This window comes from Mesoplodon densirostris, chromosome 17 (assembly GCF_025265405.1).
Source record: "Mesoplodon densirostris isolate mMesDen1 chromosome 17, mMesDen1 primary haplotype, whole genome shotgun sequence".
Classification (NCBI taxonomy): Eukaryota; Metazoa; Chordata; class Mammalia; order Artiodactyla; family Ziphiidae; genus Mesoplodon; species Mesoplodon densirostris.
Window position 1 is genome coordinate 40,596,394 of NC_082677.1, and position 17,536 is coordinate 40,613,929.

Genomic DNA, 17,536 nt, shown 5'->3' on the forward strand with positions numbered 1-17,536 from the left:
GACCTGCACTTACTAGGTTTTATCACATCAGATGAGATATGAAACCTCAGCTTCCTATCTATAGATTGAGGCTCACAGGATTATTATGGAGCCAAGATCTAGGAATTGTGTGTTAATTTGTCTGAAAAAAAATATTCAGTAAGCATCAGCTTCTCTTCCAATTGTTGTAATGGGACTGTTTCAGACAACCTTGCTGTCCTTCATCACAAGTGTGTGTCAACTATGTCTAGCATGATTGCCCTCACGGCCTCCCCTGGCAGATAGTGTGATTCTTGAAGACATCCTTTCGTGCTGAAGGCAGACAGAGCCCCAGCATCATTCATAATACACCTCCAGGCAGCACACACTCATTCATAAGAAATGGTACAAAATTTGGAATATCTATGCCCTTCCTACAGAATGAGCAGAAAATTCAAATGACTTCAGTGAACAGACAGTTAAAGTAAATAAGTGAAGCTACATGGGAAGAAAGATGAGCAATGGCAATGAAGACTTGGCCTCAAGTGATGGGAATAATGGAGTGGTAGAGACCATTCAAATTTAAGGGAGCCTATACTACAGTGGTAGGTGTGGCTCAATTCTTGATGGTTTTTGAGGCCATTCAAGAATGAGGATGGTGTTGCTGGTTCACCCAAACATTCAAGAGAAGTTAACATTTCTTAATTCTTAAATACTGTCAGCTAATTAAGACTTAAAACCTGTAGGACCAAATTAAATAAATCTATGGACTGTATTCAGATCTCAGGTAGAAACTCATACCTTTGTAGCCACGAGCAGTTAAAATCTAAAAAGGAAAGAGTCACTCGGCTCTCTGAAACTCTATTCCTTACAGCTCAGGAAACTAAAAATAACTTCTAAAAATCTTTGTTTAAGAGTAAATCAGCATGAGAAAAATTTAGACTATTGTGATTACTTTCTACAGACAGACCAGAAAATTGGAGCATGAGAAGAGAGGATTGAGGATCCATATTAAGACTTTTTCCCACAGTGATCTTCTTGAATGAATAGAATTTGTAACTTATTATAGAAAAATAACTGGAAGCAGGAGTGCCAGGTGGGGAAATGTATCACCTGAGAAGTATAGGTATTGAATCCACCTTGCTGTGAAAAGTATTAAAGCAGAAAATGTAGGGGTGACTAGCTTAGACCCTTGAAAAATATATCTTTTAAGATCAGCAAATTATATATATATTTTTCCACCTACAACCCTGATTCACAATCTAGGGACTCATGGTACATCTGTCAGTACTTAGCTCCATTTTCTCCTCTGCGGCCTCGCTGTAGGAGTTTCACAAGATGGAAAATTCACTTAGGCTACTTGCTCTAGATAAAAGTCTGGAATGGTGAACTCAAATCCCAAGAGTCTCTGGTACATACTTCAGTTCGACAGAGAAAAATTTCAACTGCACTTGAAAGAAAATGACCCTGGAAAATAGGTTAGCAAGGCAGCAGGAAGTGTGTGCCTGGGTATGTTTTGAATTTTGAATTCTGAGTACTCTTTATAGGCAGAAAATGCTGTTTTATGCCTCTAGCTATAAGACAAAAATAAAACAGAACCCCACCGCCCTCTTATCAAACCATAAACTTCCTCCAAGAAGTTGATCTGTAGAGTAGCATGCATGAATTATTTGTGCTTTAAAAAACATTTTGAACAAAAGCAGAAGCTAACTCTTTCCAACAAATTAAATGACAGGTTTTCCTTGTCAATAAAACTATCCATTAAAAGGGATAAAAAAATTAACAGTCCTTAAATTTTATAATTAATATATTCATATTATTATTTTATTTTTTAAATGGAAGAAAAATTAAAAGCATCTTTAGTATCTCATAGACCATATGTCTCCATGACAAAACATTGATTCAATTAACAAGAATATTTATCTGTGGGAAAATTAACTCTCTCTTACACACACACACACACACACACACTCCAAATATACATGCAACTTGTCCTTGCATACTTGTATATAAAATATTAATTTTGAAATATACTACTCATAGCAGATAGCCAGATAATACATAGATGGATACATGGATACATACATATATGCATACATACATGCATAGAGAGATTGTATAGGGAGGGAGGGAATTTATTGTCTATTACAATAATCCTGTCTATAGAAAGCCTGGCTATGAATGTTGTGCTGTTTTTATTATGGATTTTAAACATTGCTGATTTTAAGAACTCGTGATAATAAATTTATTTTTAATTGAACCAATAACTAAAGCTACATTTTTCAGGTAAGTGGAGGAAAGGTGGGATGGGCTTGTGTGGGTCAAATCCTACAGCATTAAATATAAGGCTGATGTGTCCATCCCAGATTTCTTATTTCCTTGTTAAAATGGTCTTTTATTCATTTATTCTGTGTTAATGTCAAATTTATATTCAATGAATCACTGTAAATTTGAAAACAAATTAATTATCTTTTATGTCTGAAAAATATTTATTCAATGACATAGATCTAAACAAAGGTAAGTGCTCTTTGATAAAGAGGCATTTCCACAGACTGGAAGGTTGCAGGGAAATTTGCTTTTGGACACTTTTGCATGATATACATAGATATGGGAAGGAGTAAACATCCTTTGTTATTTGATTCAATATGTCTTTAATGATGTTTTAAGCTTGAACAATGTGGTGCTTATGCCTGAGACATTTATGATATTGTTTAGAGAAACTAGCTTTTTTAATGACTAAAAATAATTATTACTATTGTAGAAAAGTAATTTTCACAACCCCAGAAATAAAGGGGTCTTGGTTGGTTTCTACCTACGACAAACCGAGATTCATTATAAATAAATCATGCTGATGTGGTAAGCTATCGGAACTCTCATATACAAACCACCCTAACTGTCCATGAGAATACCACATGCAGGGCCTGAAACCAACAGGGGCTATAAAATGGCAAAAAACAAGTAGGACTTGTATGTGTGTGTGTGTGTGTGTGTGTGTGTGTGTGTATCCCAATAACCATCCTGTATGTATTTATATATATGTACATATAATGATAGTTGTTTTGGGTGATACTAGCTTTCTATTTCTGTGTCTATTTCCACCTAACCCCTCACTTCACACTTGCTCAGGATACCACCCATATCAAGATCTTCCCATTCAAGTTTCAGGGAGTATCCTAGATGAATGAAAAATATCTCATAAATACCTTTCTCTCATTATAAGAAAGAGAATGGAAACTTAATTGTTGCTGGAGAGAGGTTATTTGTTCAAACTGATAATTGATTAAGTACGTACTTATTTCTATAACTCCCAAAACTCACCTAAAACTCATAACTGATACTTCCAATCCCATTCCTTAACTCGTAAAGTATGACAGCACTTACTTCTATAAAATGTCAGCACTAGATTTTTTAGAAATGTACAAATATGCAGACAGAGAAACCATGTCTAATGTTCAAACAACAGATCCAGACTGTTTCAACAAGAAAATCCAGGGGAACTATTTTTTAACTGGTCTGTTCATTCACAGCAAGAAGATATTTCCAGCTGATGTGTTTGATTGAGCTAGCTGATAAGTTTTATTGCTGTCATGTAGAGGATGAAACAAATGCCTAATGGGGGAATTTGCATGGCGTCTGACTTGGAAGCAAAGTTGGCCTCTGGCTAGTGAGTGGGTCCAGCTGAGAAAACTAGTTTCAATCCTCTATAAGGTATAAAAATGTAAAGCAGGAAAGACAGAAGATGGATATTTCATTAAGACAGATGAACTCAAAAAGAGCGGTGATGCAGAGAAAGTTAATAAGGGAAGTAGGGAATAAGCAGTGTTGCAGTTATTACCAGCATAAAGCAAATTGCTCAGGGTCCCATAAATCTTTTCAGGTTCAATCCCCCATGCTTAACGAGATGATCTGCCTGAATCTCTGCACATGCATCTTTCCCCACTCTCTTCATTTATTTCCTCTTCAACTGAAAGATACTTTCAGTTCAGTGTTGAAGTTTTTGAATAAAATCATTCTGGTGAAGCATTGTTATTAAAGCAACTTTTGAATGGTTTCCAGAAATAAAAACAAAAGGCAAAAATAAAAAGAGTCTCTATTAGGACTGAAAAACATATTTAGAGATGCTTCAATGGATAGTGTTATCTAGCTTCACTTATTCCTGCAGTACTAATATTTTTAGACAAACAAAACTGAATATCTACAGCACAACATTAAGTAAGACTAGATTATTTCCCATCTTTATCTAGCCTTGTCTATTTCATCACACTTGTGGTTCTTCTGCGGAACTTCTCTTTTTCTGCACTAACATAGGTATTAACTTTTTTAAAGTGCGTGTGAGGATACTTCCATATACCTTCATAAGATATTATTCCTGTGATCTTACTATAAAAAAATTAAAGAAAAATATGCTACACTGTTTTCTGTCAGAAAGGAAAGACAATGCAATTATTGAGTTACCTCAGGTCCTGTGTAATCTCTCATAGTCATATTTTCTTCATCTCTAAAAATGAGAGCAACAGTCACACTTTTGTCATAGGTTGTTGTAAGAGTTAAAGCACCTGCTATTAATAAGGAATATTGTGTTCAGCTCATAGTAAGCATTCATCTAAGTGGCTTTATTATTGCTATGGATACTCATAAATCATACAAAGTTTCAGATATTGATCTACTATTTTCAAAAATTGCATTTGCTTTTTTCAATTTAAATTGAAAGTATATATCATTTATTGAGTTATTAAATAATTAGTACTTCCTGTCATTACATAAAATCCTTTGCCACCTGTCACCCCTCCAAGCTTCTGTATCTTTTCCTCCCTTTCAGAATTGATCTTCTTGAAATTATCTCCATTCACACTCTATTTCTTAGTTACCACTCACTACTTAATCACCCAACTGCCTTCAGGATTCCAACACTCTGTTGAAATTTCTCTTACAGGATTCCTTTCACCAAATCCAGCTGATTTTCCAGCCACTACCTTACTTAGTATCTTGGCAGCATTTGACACCCTGACCCTCTTTCCTTTTGTTGAATTCTTCTATTTCTCTCCCTCCCCATTATTCTGTCCATCTTTTTTTTGAGAATTATGTTCTATTGGGTGGACATACTGAGGACTTAAGCCTGGGAGATAGCCTCTCAGCTAGCTCGGAGGGAGTGTTCCCTCTTCTGTCGATCTTTGCATACACAACTCTACAGTCTTGCTTCTCTGTATAACCCTTAAATATTGCTGCTTATTCTACTGTGTTGGTGTTTCCCTCTTTTGTCCTCTTCTCCCTTACAACTTCTTGCAGGGCAAGACTTCAATTACCATTATTACCATTTACCACTGATGGTCTTCAAACATCTGCTTTCAAACAGGAAGACATATTTTACTATACTGGACCTCTCAATTTGGATATGTCCCAAATGTCTCATCCTCAACATGTCCAAAATTGAGCCATGATGTCTAACCTTCACTCCCAAATCAGTCATTTTTGTATGTTCCCTAGCTCAATAAAGGGAAGCAATACCCACCCAATTGCCCAAGACAGGTCTGGGGTTCATCTTTGAATCATCTTTCTCATTCAAAAACAATATACAAACAGGTACCAAATGCCAGTGACTTCAAATATTTCTCAAACCTATTATTTTATCTTTATCTCACTGCCACTATCTTAGTCCATGTGATATTATTTCTTCAATTCTTACTGCTGCCGGCTCCTATCTTACCTCTCTATACACTGAAAAAGATCTTGCTAAGATCACTAAGATGGGAAAAATGTTTCATAGAAGTTAAAGGTCAGACTAAAATAGTTCAGAATTCCATTTTCACCAGTGTAGTTGTATGATCTTGGGCAAACTACTTATTTTTTAGATCTCAATTTCTTCAGCTGTAAAAGGAGAGCAATTAATGTCTTATGTTGGAAGGATTAAGTGAGATAGGGCATGTCAAGTACTTAGTGTACAATACCTGTCATTCTGACATTCAGTAACTGTTCTTTATCATTGTTTTTTCTACATTTGATTATGTCAACTCTTCACATTAAAAATTTTTTTGCTGAGTTCTCATTGCAATTTAGAATAATGTCTGCATTTTCTAACTTAGTTGATAATTGGCCTTTTCATAATTTGAGCCTTAAAACTCTATTGCCTTTACTCTGAACTTGTTACTATATCCAATTCTTTTTTTAGCTCCTCTTCAGTGCCATTCTCATTCACCCCAGGGCTTTGCACATGATGTTCCATTTTCCTGGATCATATCCCTCCATGCTTTCTAGTTGAATTCTACTGGATTTACATCTTTTAAATTTCATCTTAAAAATGTTGGTGATAGACAACATTTGTTGTATACTTATTTTGTGCCAGACACTGAGCAAAGATTTACACAAATACTTTCATTTAAATTCCGCAAAACAACTCTATGAGGGAGAAAGACTTTCCTGAGCTCCAATAGAGCAATAAATAGATAGCCTGGCTAGAAAATCCCTTGGTACTCTCTACTTAACAGAAATAGTACAATGTGAAGCCTTGCTTAATTCTCTTCCTAGTTCTCCTGTGGTGTCCACTAGGAGAGAGACTTTAAATATAATTTGTGCACTTATGTCCATATACCCATTTAAACACAGTTGTTGCACATAGTAATGGCACAATAAACCTTTGAGTCAGGAAGACATAAGTGAATATGCTACTGTGTCTCAGATACTGTATGGAGTTTGCTTTTCCTAACTACTATGAGTTAGGTGGTAATATCTCTATTTTACAGAAGAGAAAACTGAGGTTGAAAGAGCACCTAGAACTTATTGTCTAATAGCCATATTAACTATCAAAGCTAGTACTCACTTTCAGAACTGTCAGTCACAAAATCCATGTAATCTCAAGCTTCCAATCCAAATGGGAGTTTAGGATTAGCAGATATAAACTATTATATATAGGATGGATAAACTACAAAGTCCTACTGTATCACATAGGGAACTATGTTCAATATCCTGTGATAAACCATAATGGAAAAGCATATAAAAATGAATACATATATGCATAACTGAGTCACTTTACTGTACAGCAGAAATTAAACACAACACTGTAAATCAACTATACTTCAACTAAAGTTTTTTTTTTAAATCCATGTAGAAATTTTATTTTCTTTATTTAAACATCTGCATAACTAGTCCTTGTAATGGGATCATTGAGGCTTAAGCCAGTGATTGTGCTTGATCCATAGCAATCTATCCACATGCCATCAATCAAAGCCTGTTCAGCATGCAACAGCTAAATGACTATGAAGTAGCTTGTAAAAGTAACTAGATTATAGGTCAAAGCAAGACTACAGGGACTATATCCTAACAAACCAGGTTAAGCAAAAACAGATTTCTAGTGTTAACTGCTCTGTATTTAATTTATAATAATTAGTGGTATTAAATCTAGTTTTTATGCCTGTCATACTCTATTAGAATTAAAGCTAAAAACACCAGAAGCCATTTTGAGGTCATCATTTATGAAGTAAATACTCCACAGATCTTCTATAAACAAGAGTTATTTGGGGGAAAAATGTTAAAAAATTAAGCTATGCTACAACATTTCTGCCCAGTTTCTTGGCTGTTCCTTCATTACTTCTCTTGGGAATCTGTTTCTATCATCTTTTTAAAACCTATTTCAAAGTCAAAGTTAAGGGGAAGGGAAAAGAGAAATATAACTGAAAAGCAAATATTGATTGCAATATAGACTTAAAACTATGATTTGCTAAGAAATCCATGGTCTTCATGTCAGCCACCCAAGAAAACTCCAAACTAAAGTATATCCATTATTGCATGTATTTATGTTCAGTTAATTGCCTAGACTAGGACTTCTTTTAAATCTCCAAACTACCAGTTGGTTTTATTTCTTAGGCATTCTTTCTACAAAAGTTGATTGCTTGGAAGTTTAGATGAATGTCTGATTTAAGTATGATATATTGAAATGTTTTTTAACAATATGTAATATTTCCTAGAAGATTGGTTTCATCTTTTAATTACAGATGCTTTCTGTTTTACTATTTCTAACAGAGAATAAAAGAATGGACAGGCAGTGGGGCTTGATGCATACAAACCTTGACTCACAACCACAATCTGTATGCTATGTAACTGGCACTAGTTTTCAGGAAAAGACTTTATAGTTACACCATTTTATAAGTATTAGGATTGAAAGCTTTTATTATCTCCAAATCTGCTAGTGAAGCTTATTGTTGGGTTCTGGTATGGCTCACTGAAAGACGTGACTCCTCTGTTTTTACAGGATGCCTCCGACTCCAAGAGTCACTTGCATTAAATCGACTCATCACATTATTTATGTCTTCAAGTTTCCTAATTCACTTTTTGTTATTGATTTTTGGATTTTGTTTTTGACCTGTAAGACTCTACATGGCCTATTCACATTTGAAATAGCTATTCAAAATTCCCTGGTTCGTCTTTGGGAGCACAGCCTGCTCTGTGAGCTGCTCCTAAGTCTTGTGTCAGTATGATTACCCCCTAGGCTTTTCTATCTATTGCTCCTTCTACCTTCAGAATTAATAGATGGGGAAGATTAGGTCAATTGGCATTTCTGAGGCAAGTCTGAATTAATTTTCTTTGGCTTGTCTTGTTGAATTTCACACTCCCTGAACATTTCTCACTGATAAGCAGATTATGATGCTGGCTCATGTTCAGGGTAGTAACTCCAAATGTGTTTACAGAGTTGTATTGTTACCTTTTAGCACCATCAACTGCAGTAAGCATTATCGTTTACAAAGTTAAAGCTCTTCATTTTAAATTTGTGTCAAGAGGCTAATATGACTGTGATTTTAATTACTGAAAATCATTTTCAAATTAATGGGAAATTTAACAGTGGGATATGTGTAGGTACCCAGAGACAATCAACTTGGCCTTTACCTTAGGTGTTGTCCTCCATAAAAGACATTAACATAATCCTTGTTTTCTAGATCAGTGGCTTTCAAAATAGGGTCTATGAAAAGCTTAAGTCAAAAGAGGAGTTCATGGGGATTTATTATTGAAATTAAAGTCATGGTAAATCAAATTTGCAAATAGTGTAAATATTTTTTTCAACTTTCTATTTAAAATAGCTGCATAGAGAGAATAATCATAAAACGCTACCAGTTTCAATGTTTATGAAATCGTTGGTGTCATTAGCAGAGCAATTTCAGTAGAGTCATGGGGAAAGTTATATTGCAAGAGGTTTGGGAGAGAAAGAAAGAGGACCTGGTGGAAAAAGGATATGGATCATTTGAAAACTATGTTTGTGAAATGAATTTAAAGACAACTGCAAAATACTGGAGGTTAAAATAATTTTTTAGTTTGTTAAGATGGGATGGCATTTGAATCTTTGTGGGTAATAGTGTAATGAAGGCAGAATAAAGTGAACATTCCATTAAAAATTTCACAAAATAGTGAGAATAACAGTGGGTACTGTCTCTATAAGTAGGTATAAAAGCAGAGTAATATAGGTTAATCTTGGAAAGATGGAGAGACACTGTACTCAGGCTGTTTTTTTTAAAGTCACCAAAGAGACATAGAAGTGACTGAAACTGCAGGACATGAAAAAACTGTAAGTTGGATTTTAGAACCATTATTCTCAACGCCACACACAATATCTTCCAATGGTCACTTCTCTGTCTTTTAATGCCCTTATGGACCGTCAACACAATTTTACTGGAAAATCACTCCCTCTCCCAGAAACACTTTTTTCACTTGATTTCTAGGGTGCCACTGTCCCCAATTTGCCTCTCACCTTATTGACCACTTTTCTACGTGCTTTGGTGGCTTCCCTTCTCCTGCCACTGAATGTGGACTTGTCTCAGGGCACTGTCCTTGGATCTCTTCTCTCACAGGTTACCTAGATTGATATCTAGTTTCAGGGCATTGAACTGTATAAAGATGGATCCCATATATATATCACCGTATATAGCCTTGCTCTGTCTCAGGACTAATAAATTAAACCACTTCCCTGATATTTCTATTTAGATGTCAATTAGGCATCTTAAGCTTCTCTTACCTAAAACAGGGCTCTTAGTTTCTCTCCTAAATCTACTCCAGCCCCAGGATTTCCCATTTCCCCTTTCATTCAAACCAAAACCCGAGAACTCAATAGGTTAGATACAAATCATCTCTTTCCTCTCCACCCCCATCTAATTTGTCAACATGGCATGTTAGCTGTACTATATATGTATGAAATATCCCTTATCTCACCATTCCTTACAGCCGCCTTGGTTATATACCCTGGTCCAAACTACCATTATCTCTATCTGTGTTTTCACTCTTTATGCACTAAAGTCAGTTCCTGCGTAATAACTGGAAGGATTGTGTTAATCAAAGGTCATATCAAGCTATTTTTCTGCTGAAAAACTTTCAGACACTCCTCTTCTCTTTCAGAATACAACCCAAATCTTTGCTGGTTAGACCTTACATGAACTGATCTTTGCAGACTCTTTTTTTTTTTTTTTTTTTTTTTTTTGCGGTACGTGGGCCTCTCCCTGTTGTGGCCTCTCCCGTTGTGGAGCACAGGCTCTGGACCCGCAGCCTCAGCGACCATGGCTCACAGGCCCAGCCGTTCTGTGGCATGTGGGATCTTCCCGGACCGGGGCAAGAACCCGTGTCCCCTACATCAGCAGGCGGACTCTCAACCACTGCGCCACCAGGGAAGCCAGATCTTTGCAGACTCTTGAACTCATGAACAACCCTCAAACACTGAGAGTAAATTTTCACCTCCCAGACTAAGGAACCATAGATTGAAGGAAGTTGAATGAAGTGCTTACTAGTCCTTCCTGGAAAAATTAGGAGATAGATAAAATTTATTGGGGGTGGGGGAATCTCTTACTTTCCTTGTCCCAGTCCCTAAGCTCCTCACTACTGTTCTTAACTTCCTTGGAGTGTTTAGAAGTTGCCATGGCAGGAAGGCTCTAAATTCTAAAATTACTCTCCTTTCAATCTCTTGAAAAAGGAAAATGAACAAAAGAGTGTCTCTATTTCCTCAGTGCAGCTTTCTTAGCTAGATATTGGGAGGAATTAATTGGATTCAATTAATTTATCTACAGATTTGAATGATTACTACAACTACTGTTACTACTACTATAGCCAATATCAATGATAACAAAAGCAATAATTACTGTGCATTTTGCGCTTAGTTCTTTATGCACATTTGAACCTCATTACAATACATTTCAAAAAATAAGGATCAGAGGGTTAAAATGTTGCCCAAAATCAGAGAGGAAGCAATTGGCACGAATGAAATTCAGTATTACTTACTCGGGTCCTGGACTTCTAACCATTAAGAAAAAACACCAAGTTGGCATGTGAGGTGGAATTTGGGGTAATGTAGGTAAATATATTTTTGAAAAATCTTGCTATGAACTAGATCCTTTACAAGTTTCTGCATCCACAACATGCTTCCTTCCTTTTCTTCTGAGTCCAAACATCACCCCAGATATCTCAGTTGCTATTTTTATTACATCTCTTAGGTCTTTGGGATGTTGCTAAAGAGGAGTGCCTCAGAGGATAAAGGCAGTCACTTTTAATTACAAAACCTCCAATACTTTATATTTTGCAAAAGCAAAAGCAAAAAAAAAAAAAAAAACGATATTATGACTGAAGTTTGAGATAAAAGAAATTGTTTTAGCAGTTTGACTAATTTTTAAATTTTATAATGAAAGATCATTGTTACATTTTAAAATAATATAAGTAAATATACAAAAATAATAACATTAAGTGGTTAAAAATTACAATTTAAAATGTAGAATTGCAGTATCTTTCCATGTATATTTGCAAATCATTCTATGATGCATTGATAATTCTCTTCTTACTTAAATGCATGGTGTTAATGAGAAAATTTGTGTTCTAATACCACATTTACCTCTTTCTAAAACATCTAGTAATCAGTGTATGCAGCTAAATTTTCTGTTTCATGCCCGAGGAAGAAAGAGAACAGTGTCTCTTTCCTTAGTTGCTATTTCACAGTCAACTGATTAGTGGAAATCTATGATAAAGCTTCTTCCAGGTGGCTGGTGTCTGAACATCCCATCATATGACACAAGGGACAACACTGGCAATGAGAGTCACCCAGCTTCTTTAAGAGCAAAAATTGTGAAGATAAAGGTTATAATGAACAAAAGGGTCAAGGTCCCATTCATGCACTGGATTCTGTGCTAATTCTGAACAAATCACTCTTTTTTTCCAAGTGATAATCTTAGTTCATATCCATTTAGATTTCGGTGAATTTGTGGAGTTACAGGATTTTAAAACTAAGGCATGGACAGGGTGAGGGATGTTGATAAATTGTAAGTGACCACTCTACCCTGACAAATTCATGTCTCATATTATTGGAAAAAGTAATTTTATTATCTTGGCAAATAAAACCATGAATTCTAGAAATAGTATATTTTTTTTACTATTTTCCATTCAGCTACAGTGACCTTTCCTGACATGCTGAAAGGTGGTTCATCCTTCAAACCTCATCATAATGCATGTCTTTTTGGACTTCTCAACTGACTGCAGTAACCCCTTCCACAGAATGTGCATACTACAGAGTCAAGACTTTCCTCAGGGCACTGTTGTATACTGTATACTTTATATAATTACTTGTCTACTCAGCTCCTCTATCTCTTACACCTAGCAATGTTCTTGAGGGCAGAGAGTGCATGTTACACTAACTTCTTGATCCATTAGAGAGACTGGCAATTAAAATAAATGGTTACAGTTCATTGAAAAGTTAGAAGAACACAACACAAGGTATTCGGCACCTAAATCTGAGCTTGCATAATTCATGACCAATCCTGACCAAAGGTGATGGACATTTTTTTGACACCTAAAGTGGCCCAGCTATGTGGCAATAGCTTAGAGGGAGCTTACAAAAAAAAAAGTACAAGAAAATAACTCTCATGTTAAGTGTTCTTACAGAACACACACACACACACACACAGACACACACACACACACACACACAGAATGAAAAAAAAAATACCAACACCAGCATGGAGGATAAATTATATGATATTTTCTTTAACAGTATTTCTGTACTATAGATTTCTACTGGCATTGAATAATTTGGGGTACTCCTTTATTTCACTTGTTTAGTGGGGAATAGTGAAAACCCATCACCAATGATGAACAATATAAAGTAAAACATTAAAATTAAATCTCTATTTTTTGCACAGAATTAAATAAAATACATTAATATTGAGCTAGTGTTATAATTAGTAACTAACATGATTGAGCTTCTTAAAATATAGGACTATGTATTAATTTGTGTAATATATATGCATAATAGATTTCTAAGAAGAGTTTTGTGACATTCTGAAAAGTCCTATGCAATATTGTATTGTATTCTAAGAATCCAATGCATCGCTGATATATAGCTGAAGATGTGTGGCCCAGAAAGAAGCAAATTGTTTAAGTGAAAAAGAAATGTTTATTAAATATATTAAGCCTCATAATTAATGATGAGGTCTTTGATAACACAGGTAGAAATGGTATTACTTTCCAAATTATTTTCTGAGATTAAAAATAATTGAATGGATAGATGATTTCAAATGTTAAAAATTACCTAAAAATGACAGAAGAAACAATTTCTCATTTAAATTATATGAGGTGGCTAAAGTACAAACTAGGTGAAGAGGAAGAACACAGGTTAAAAGACAATATCTTGGGTGTGAGGAGACCGATATGATGCCATGAATCAGGATTAGAGTTATGTAAAAATATATTAGCATATAAATGTGTAACATATAAGTGATTACAGTCTAAAGTAAGTATACATTAAAACAATGTACTTCATCATAGGCCAATAAATTTTTACACATGAAACTAATATAACCTGAAGTTAATAAACCAAAATCAACCATTTGAAATATCTTAGTTGCTCAAGTATTTAATCTCTTATTTTTAAGAGTTTTCAAAGATGTGACCATTGAGACCGTAGATCTCATGTCATCTACAAAAAAGTTATCTTAGCCATGCACTCTACCTTTGATAATTTTCAACTAGGTGGAAATATTTTTAATAAGCATTTATAATTTTTCAAAAGCTAAAACTTCTTCTGGAGTACAAAAACATAATTAATGTACAAATAAACATGAAACAATCTGCTGTTGGAGGGAATTATGCTTTCCACTCTCTTGGATCTTAAGAGCATATACTTAAATTAATGGTATGGATCCTGATGGATAAGTATAATGTTAAAATAATTTTTGTTTACTCACCTCTGAATATGACGAGTGACACTGAAGTTAAAAATTCATGACTTGATGGTTTTATATAATAGAAAAGCATAATTTCACTTCAGGACTCAGAAATTTATATAGGATTAAGAAATGTCTACTGCAATATAATGCATACATTAAAGTATTGCCTCTCAAACTTTAATATGCATTCAAATCACCTGGAAATTTTGCTGAAATGCAGATTCTGGCTCAGTAGGTATGGGGATTCTGCATTTCTAACAAGTTCTCAGGTAATATAGATGCTTCTGATTCATGGGCGGACTGCATTTTTAGTAGCAAAACCTTAAATAGAATTAGTTAGGTTTTAATGATCTATCTCAAGGGGAAAAGATTAGAATGAATGAAGGGGAGAGAAAAGGGAAAGTTATTTTCCTTTGGTAAAAGATCAACTAGATAATAACTCTAATGTGTAATAATAGTTAGTATACTAATGCTTATTTTTTACCATATGGGTTTTACTACAACTCCAAAATGAATGTACACATTAGATCCCTAGTAAGCTTCAGACAAGGAAAATTCTTGGGCTTCGTAAGTCCCAACTGTTAAAGCCTGCACAAGCAAACAAACAAAAACAACAACAAAACAAACAATAAAACAGTACTGTAAAGCAACAAATGAAATATTAAGGCCATTTTCTATCATATATGTTATAATTAAAAGAGAAGGAACCACTGATAATTTGACCAGCAATTTATAAGAATTTTTGTTTGTTGTTTTGTTTGTTTGCTTCACTTTAGGTGGGCCCAAATGCTTTTACCATTTTTCTTCTAAACCTTTCAGTACAAATGCAGCAAGCATCTGTCTTTCTCGAAACTATGTTTCAAATCTAACCTATCCCCACAGGAATCAAAGCTGAACATGATGGTGTTGTTGTTCCATGAAGTTCTGAAAGTACAAACAAAAGAACAAACACACCCTAGTGACTTAAACCCTGGAGCCAAGGAAGCTCTCCAGGTTTCCAAATGCCTCTCTGATCCTCCCAGTAAATATAAAAGCTGCTTTCTTCAGTAACTGAAAACATTCCTGTCTTTCCTCAAGTCTTGCTGAACCTCTGGGGATAGAGGAAAGATAGAATATGGAAACGTGCATCAAAAGTGTGCACAGATGGGTTTGATTTATACAGTATGGTCTGCTACAAACTGTAGATTAGATAATGGGTTTTCTTAGTTATAGTTTATATTTCCAGCGGAAGGCCTTCTAACTTCTTTAAATGGTATCTGTATAAATTTCTGTTTCCCTAAAGGATAACTGACCAAAAAATGCTCTTACTGAATTGCATCATAGTTTTTGTACAACTTTATCTATGAATACATATAATCATAAATGTTAGCACATGTATATGCACATTGTAATAAAATTCATAAATCACACCTATTTTCATTTTATTGATATAGGCTAAAGGAAAATGCAACTATATCCATAAGACAGCAATTTGCAAGCCCATGTTCTTCAGTTGAGCAAGTCAATTTCATAGTAAAATCTAATTGTAAAAATTTATAAGAAATTTTGGAATTAAAACTAACAAGGCAGTGTATATCTTATGATTTACTAATGAAGTTTAATTTTAAGCAGCAGTGGAAAAAAACTGTGCCTTATATTTATCATACTAATTTATATGCAACTTTGTGAGATTTCTGATTTTACTGATAATAATTTACTGACTTTAGTCACTTTTTTGTGTCAGCAAAGCTGTACTAGTATTATTATAAAAGACAATATTTTCTGTCATAAATACTCAGCTTTCCTATTTCTATCTTCTAAACATTTTTCTAAATCTTTATTGAACCGAAAAATGGGAAGCAAATGTTGTTTTTTTTAAAAAATAAGGTTTTGGGGACATTTGTTTGACAATGCTGTTACTTAAGAAATCATACACAATTTTAGTAAAAGTATTTTTCAGTTGGTAAAGGAGGTATAATTCCTCATGTGATCATGTATGGTAACGTTAATTCTATTTTCCTAACATAAAATAATTCCCTGTTAATTTCAGTAAGGTACTTATCTTTAAAGAAGCTTTTTTTTTTTTAATGACATAATTTCAATAACATTTGAAAAGAGGGAAAAAACAGTGAGTTGTCCTGGAAATCTTTGACTTTACCAGTGAACAAGTGTCTGGGAAATTGTCTTCACCTTTTCACTTTTACAGTATCTTTCACTGTATGGGAATAATTCCATCTAAAATAAAAGAAAAAAATGATAGCTCTTAATTGAAAATATTCACTTATATGTAAGGTTTTGGATTTGATTGTTCATTGTTATTTGTGCATCCTTTATGTATCAATCCTTGTAGTGCTGACCATGAAACTTCCTGGGATGATGGGAATGTTCTACATCTACACTGTCGGCAACAGTAGCCACTAGCCACATGTGACTATTGAGTAGCTGAAATGTGGCATGTGACTGAGTAAATATTTTTCTTATCTTATTTACTTTTAATTAATTTAAACTAAATTGTCACATATGGCTAGGATCTACTTTATTGGACAGCATAGCAAATCAAGGCAATAGAGATACAGCCTTGTTATAAACAAAGAAAGTAGCCTCATAAAGTTTATTTCTCATTAGTTATAAATATGAATACAGTTAAAAATAAATAAATGTACAATATAAGTAATATTAAGTGTTGCCTAAAAATAATAAATGAAAGTATAGAGAGCATTGGAGGAGGAGTACTGAACAGAGATGTGAATGAAATGAAGGAAAATGCCACATGACAATGGGATAAAGAATGTCCAGTCACATTTAAGGAATTTAGCAAGAGCAAAAGGGGTTACTAAACTAATACTCTGAGGAAAAAGTAAGCTTCAAGAGACACAGGTGATGTTTTAATTTATCTACATAAATAGAATTAGTGAGTGTAAACTAATCCACTAAACAAATATTCTTAATAGAAAATGATTAAAAGTAATACAACTTTAGATACTGTCACAAAGGCACATCAAACATTTATGACACTCTTGACGCTAACATTTATCAATTAAAAGCTTATTTTCAAATTTAATTTTGTAGGCTTAAAGGCTTAAAATACCAAAAAATGTTTTGTGGAAGTCCTCTTGAGATTAATATGCATAGAATCTTGGAAATTCTACTCAAAATTCCTGATTGTACACATAAAGAGCCTGAGACATCAGGGTATTACCTGATTCCCATCACTAGGCCCTTTGACATCCAGCCCTTTTGCTTCCTGCTTGATGGTGTTATGCCTGGTATCTCTAATACATCAAATTTTAGATAGGCAGAAAATAAGACAGGCAAAGACACTACTTGTGAACACAATAGCAATGTTTATTAAGTTAGTGAGTTAATGGATGAATGGTCATAGGGCTAATTTTTACTTTTCTTAAATTTAAAACTACCAGATTTCT

The 17,536-nt window shown here is 34.3% G+C and overlaps 1 protein-coding gene across 3 annotated transcripts in view; it reads right to left on the reverse strand.

Moving 5' to 3' along the window:
* PCDH9 (protocadherin 9) overlaps nt 1–17,536 on the reverse strand; it is a 989,662-nt gene that overhangs the window by 931,697 nt on the left and 40,429 nt on the right. Inside the window, exon 3 of one of the 3 annotated variants that reach the window (XM_060079959.1) lies at nt 15,960–16,346. The exons of the other annotated variants lie outside the window; for them this stretch is intronic. Within the exon in view, the coding sequence (XP_059935942.1) occupies nt 16,266–16,346 (81 nt within the window). The 3' untranslated portion in view covers nt 15,960–16,265. Of the gene's footprint in view, nt 1–15,959; nt 16,347–17,536 lie in introns of those variants that run through there. 3 annotated transcript variants of the gene reach the window in all.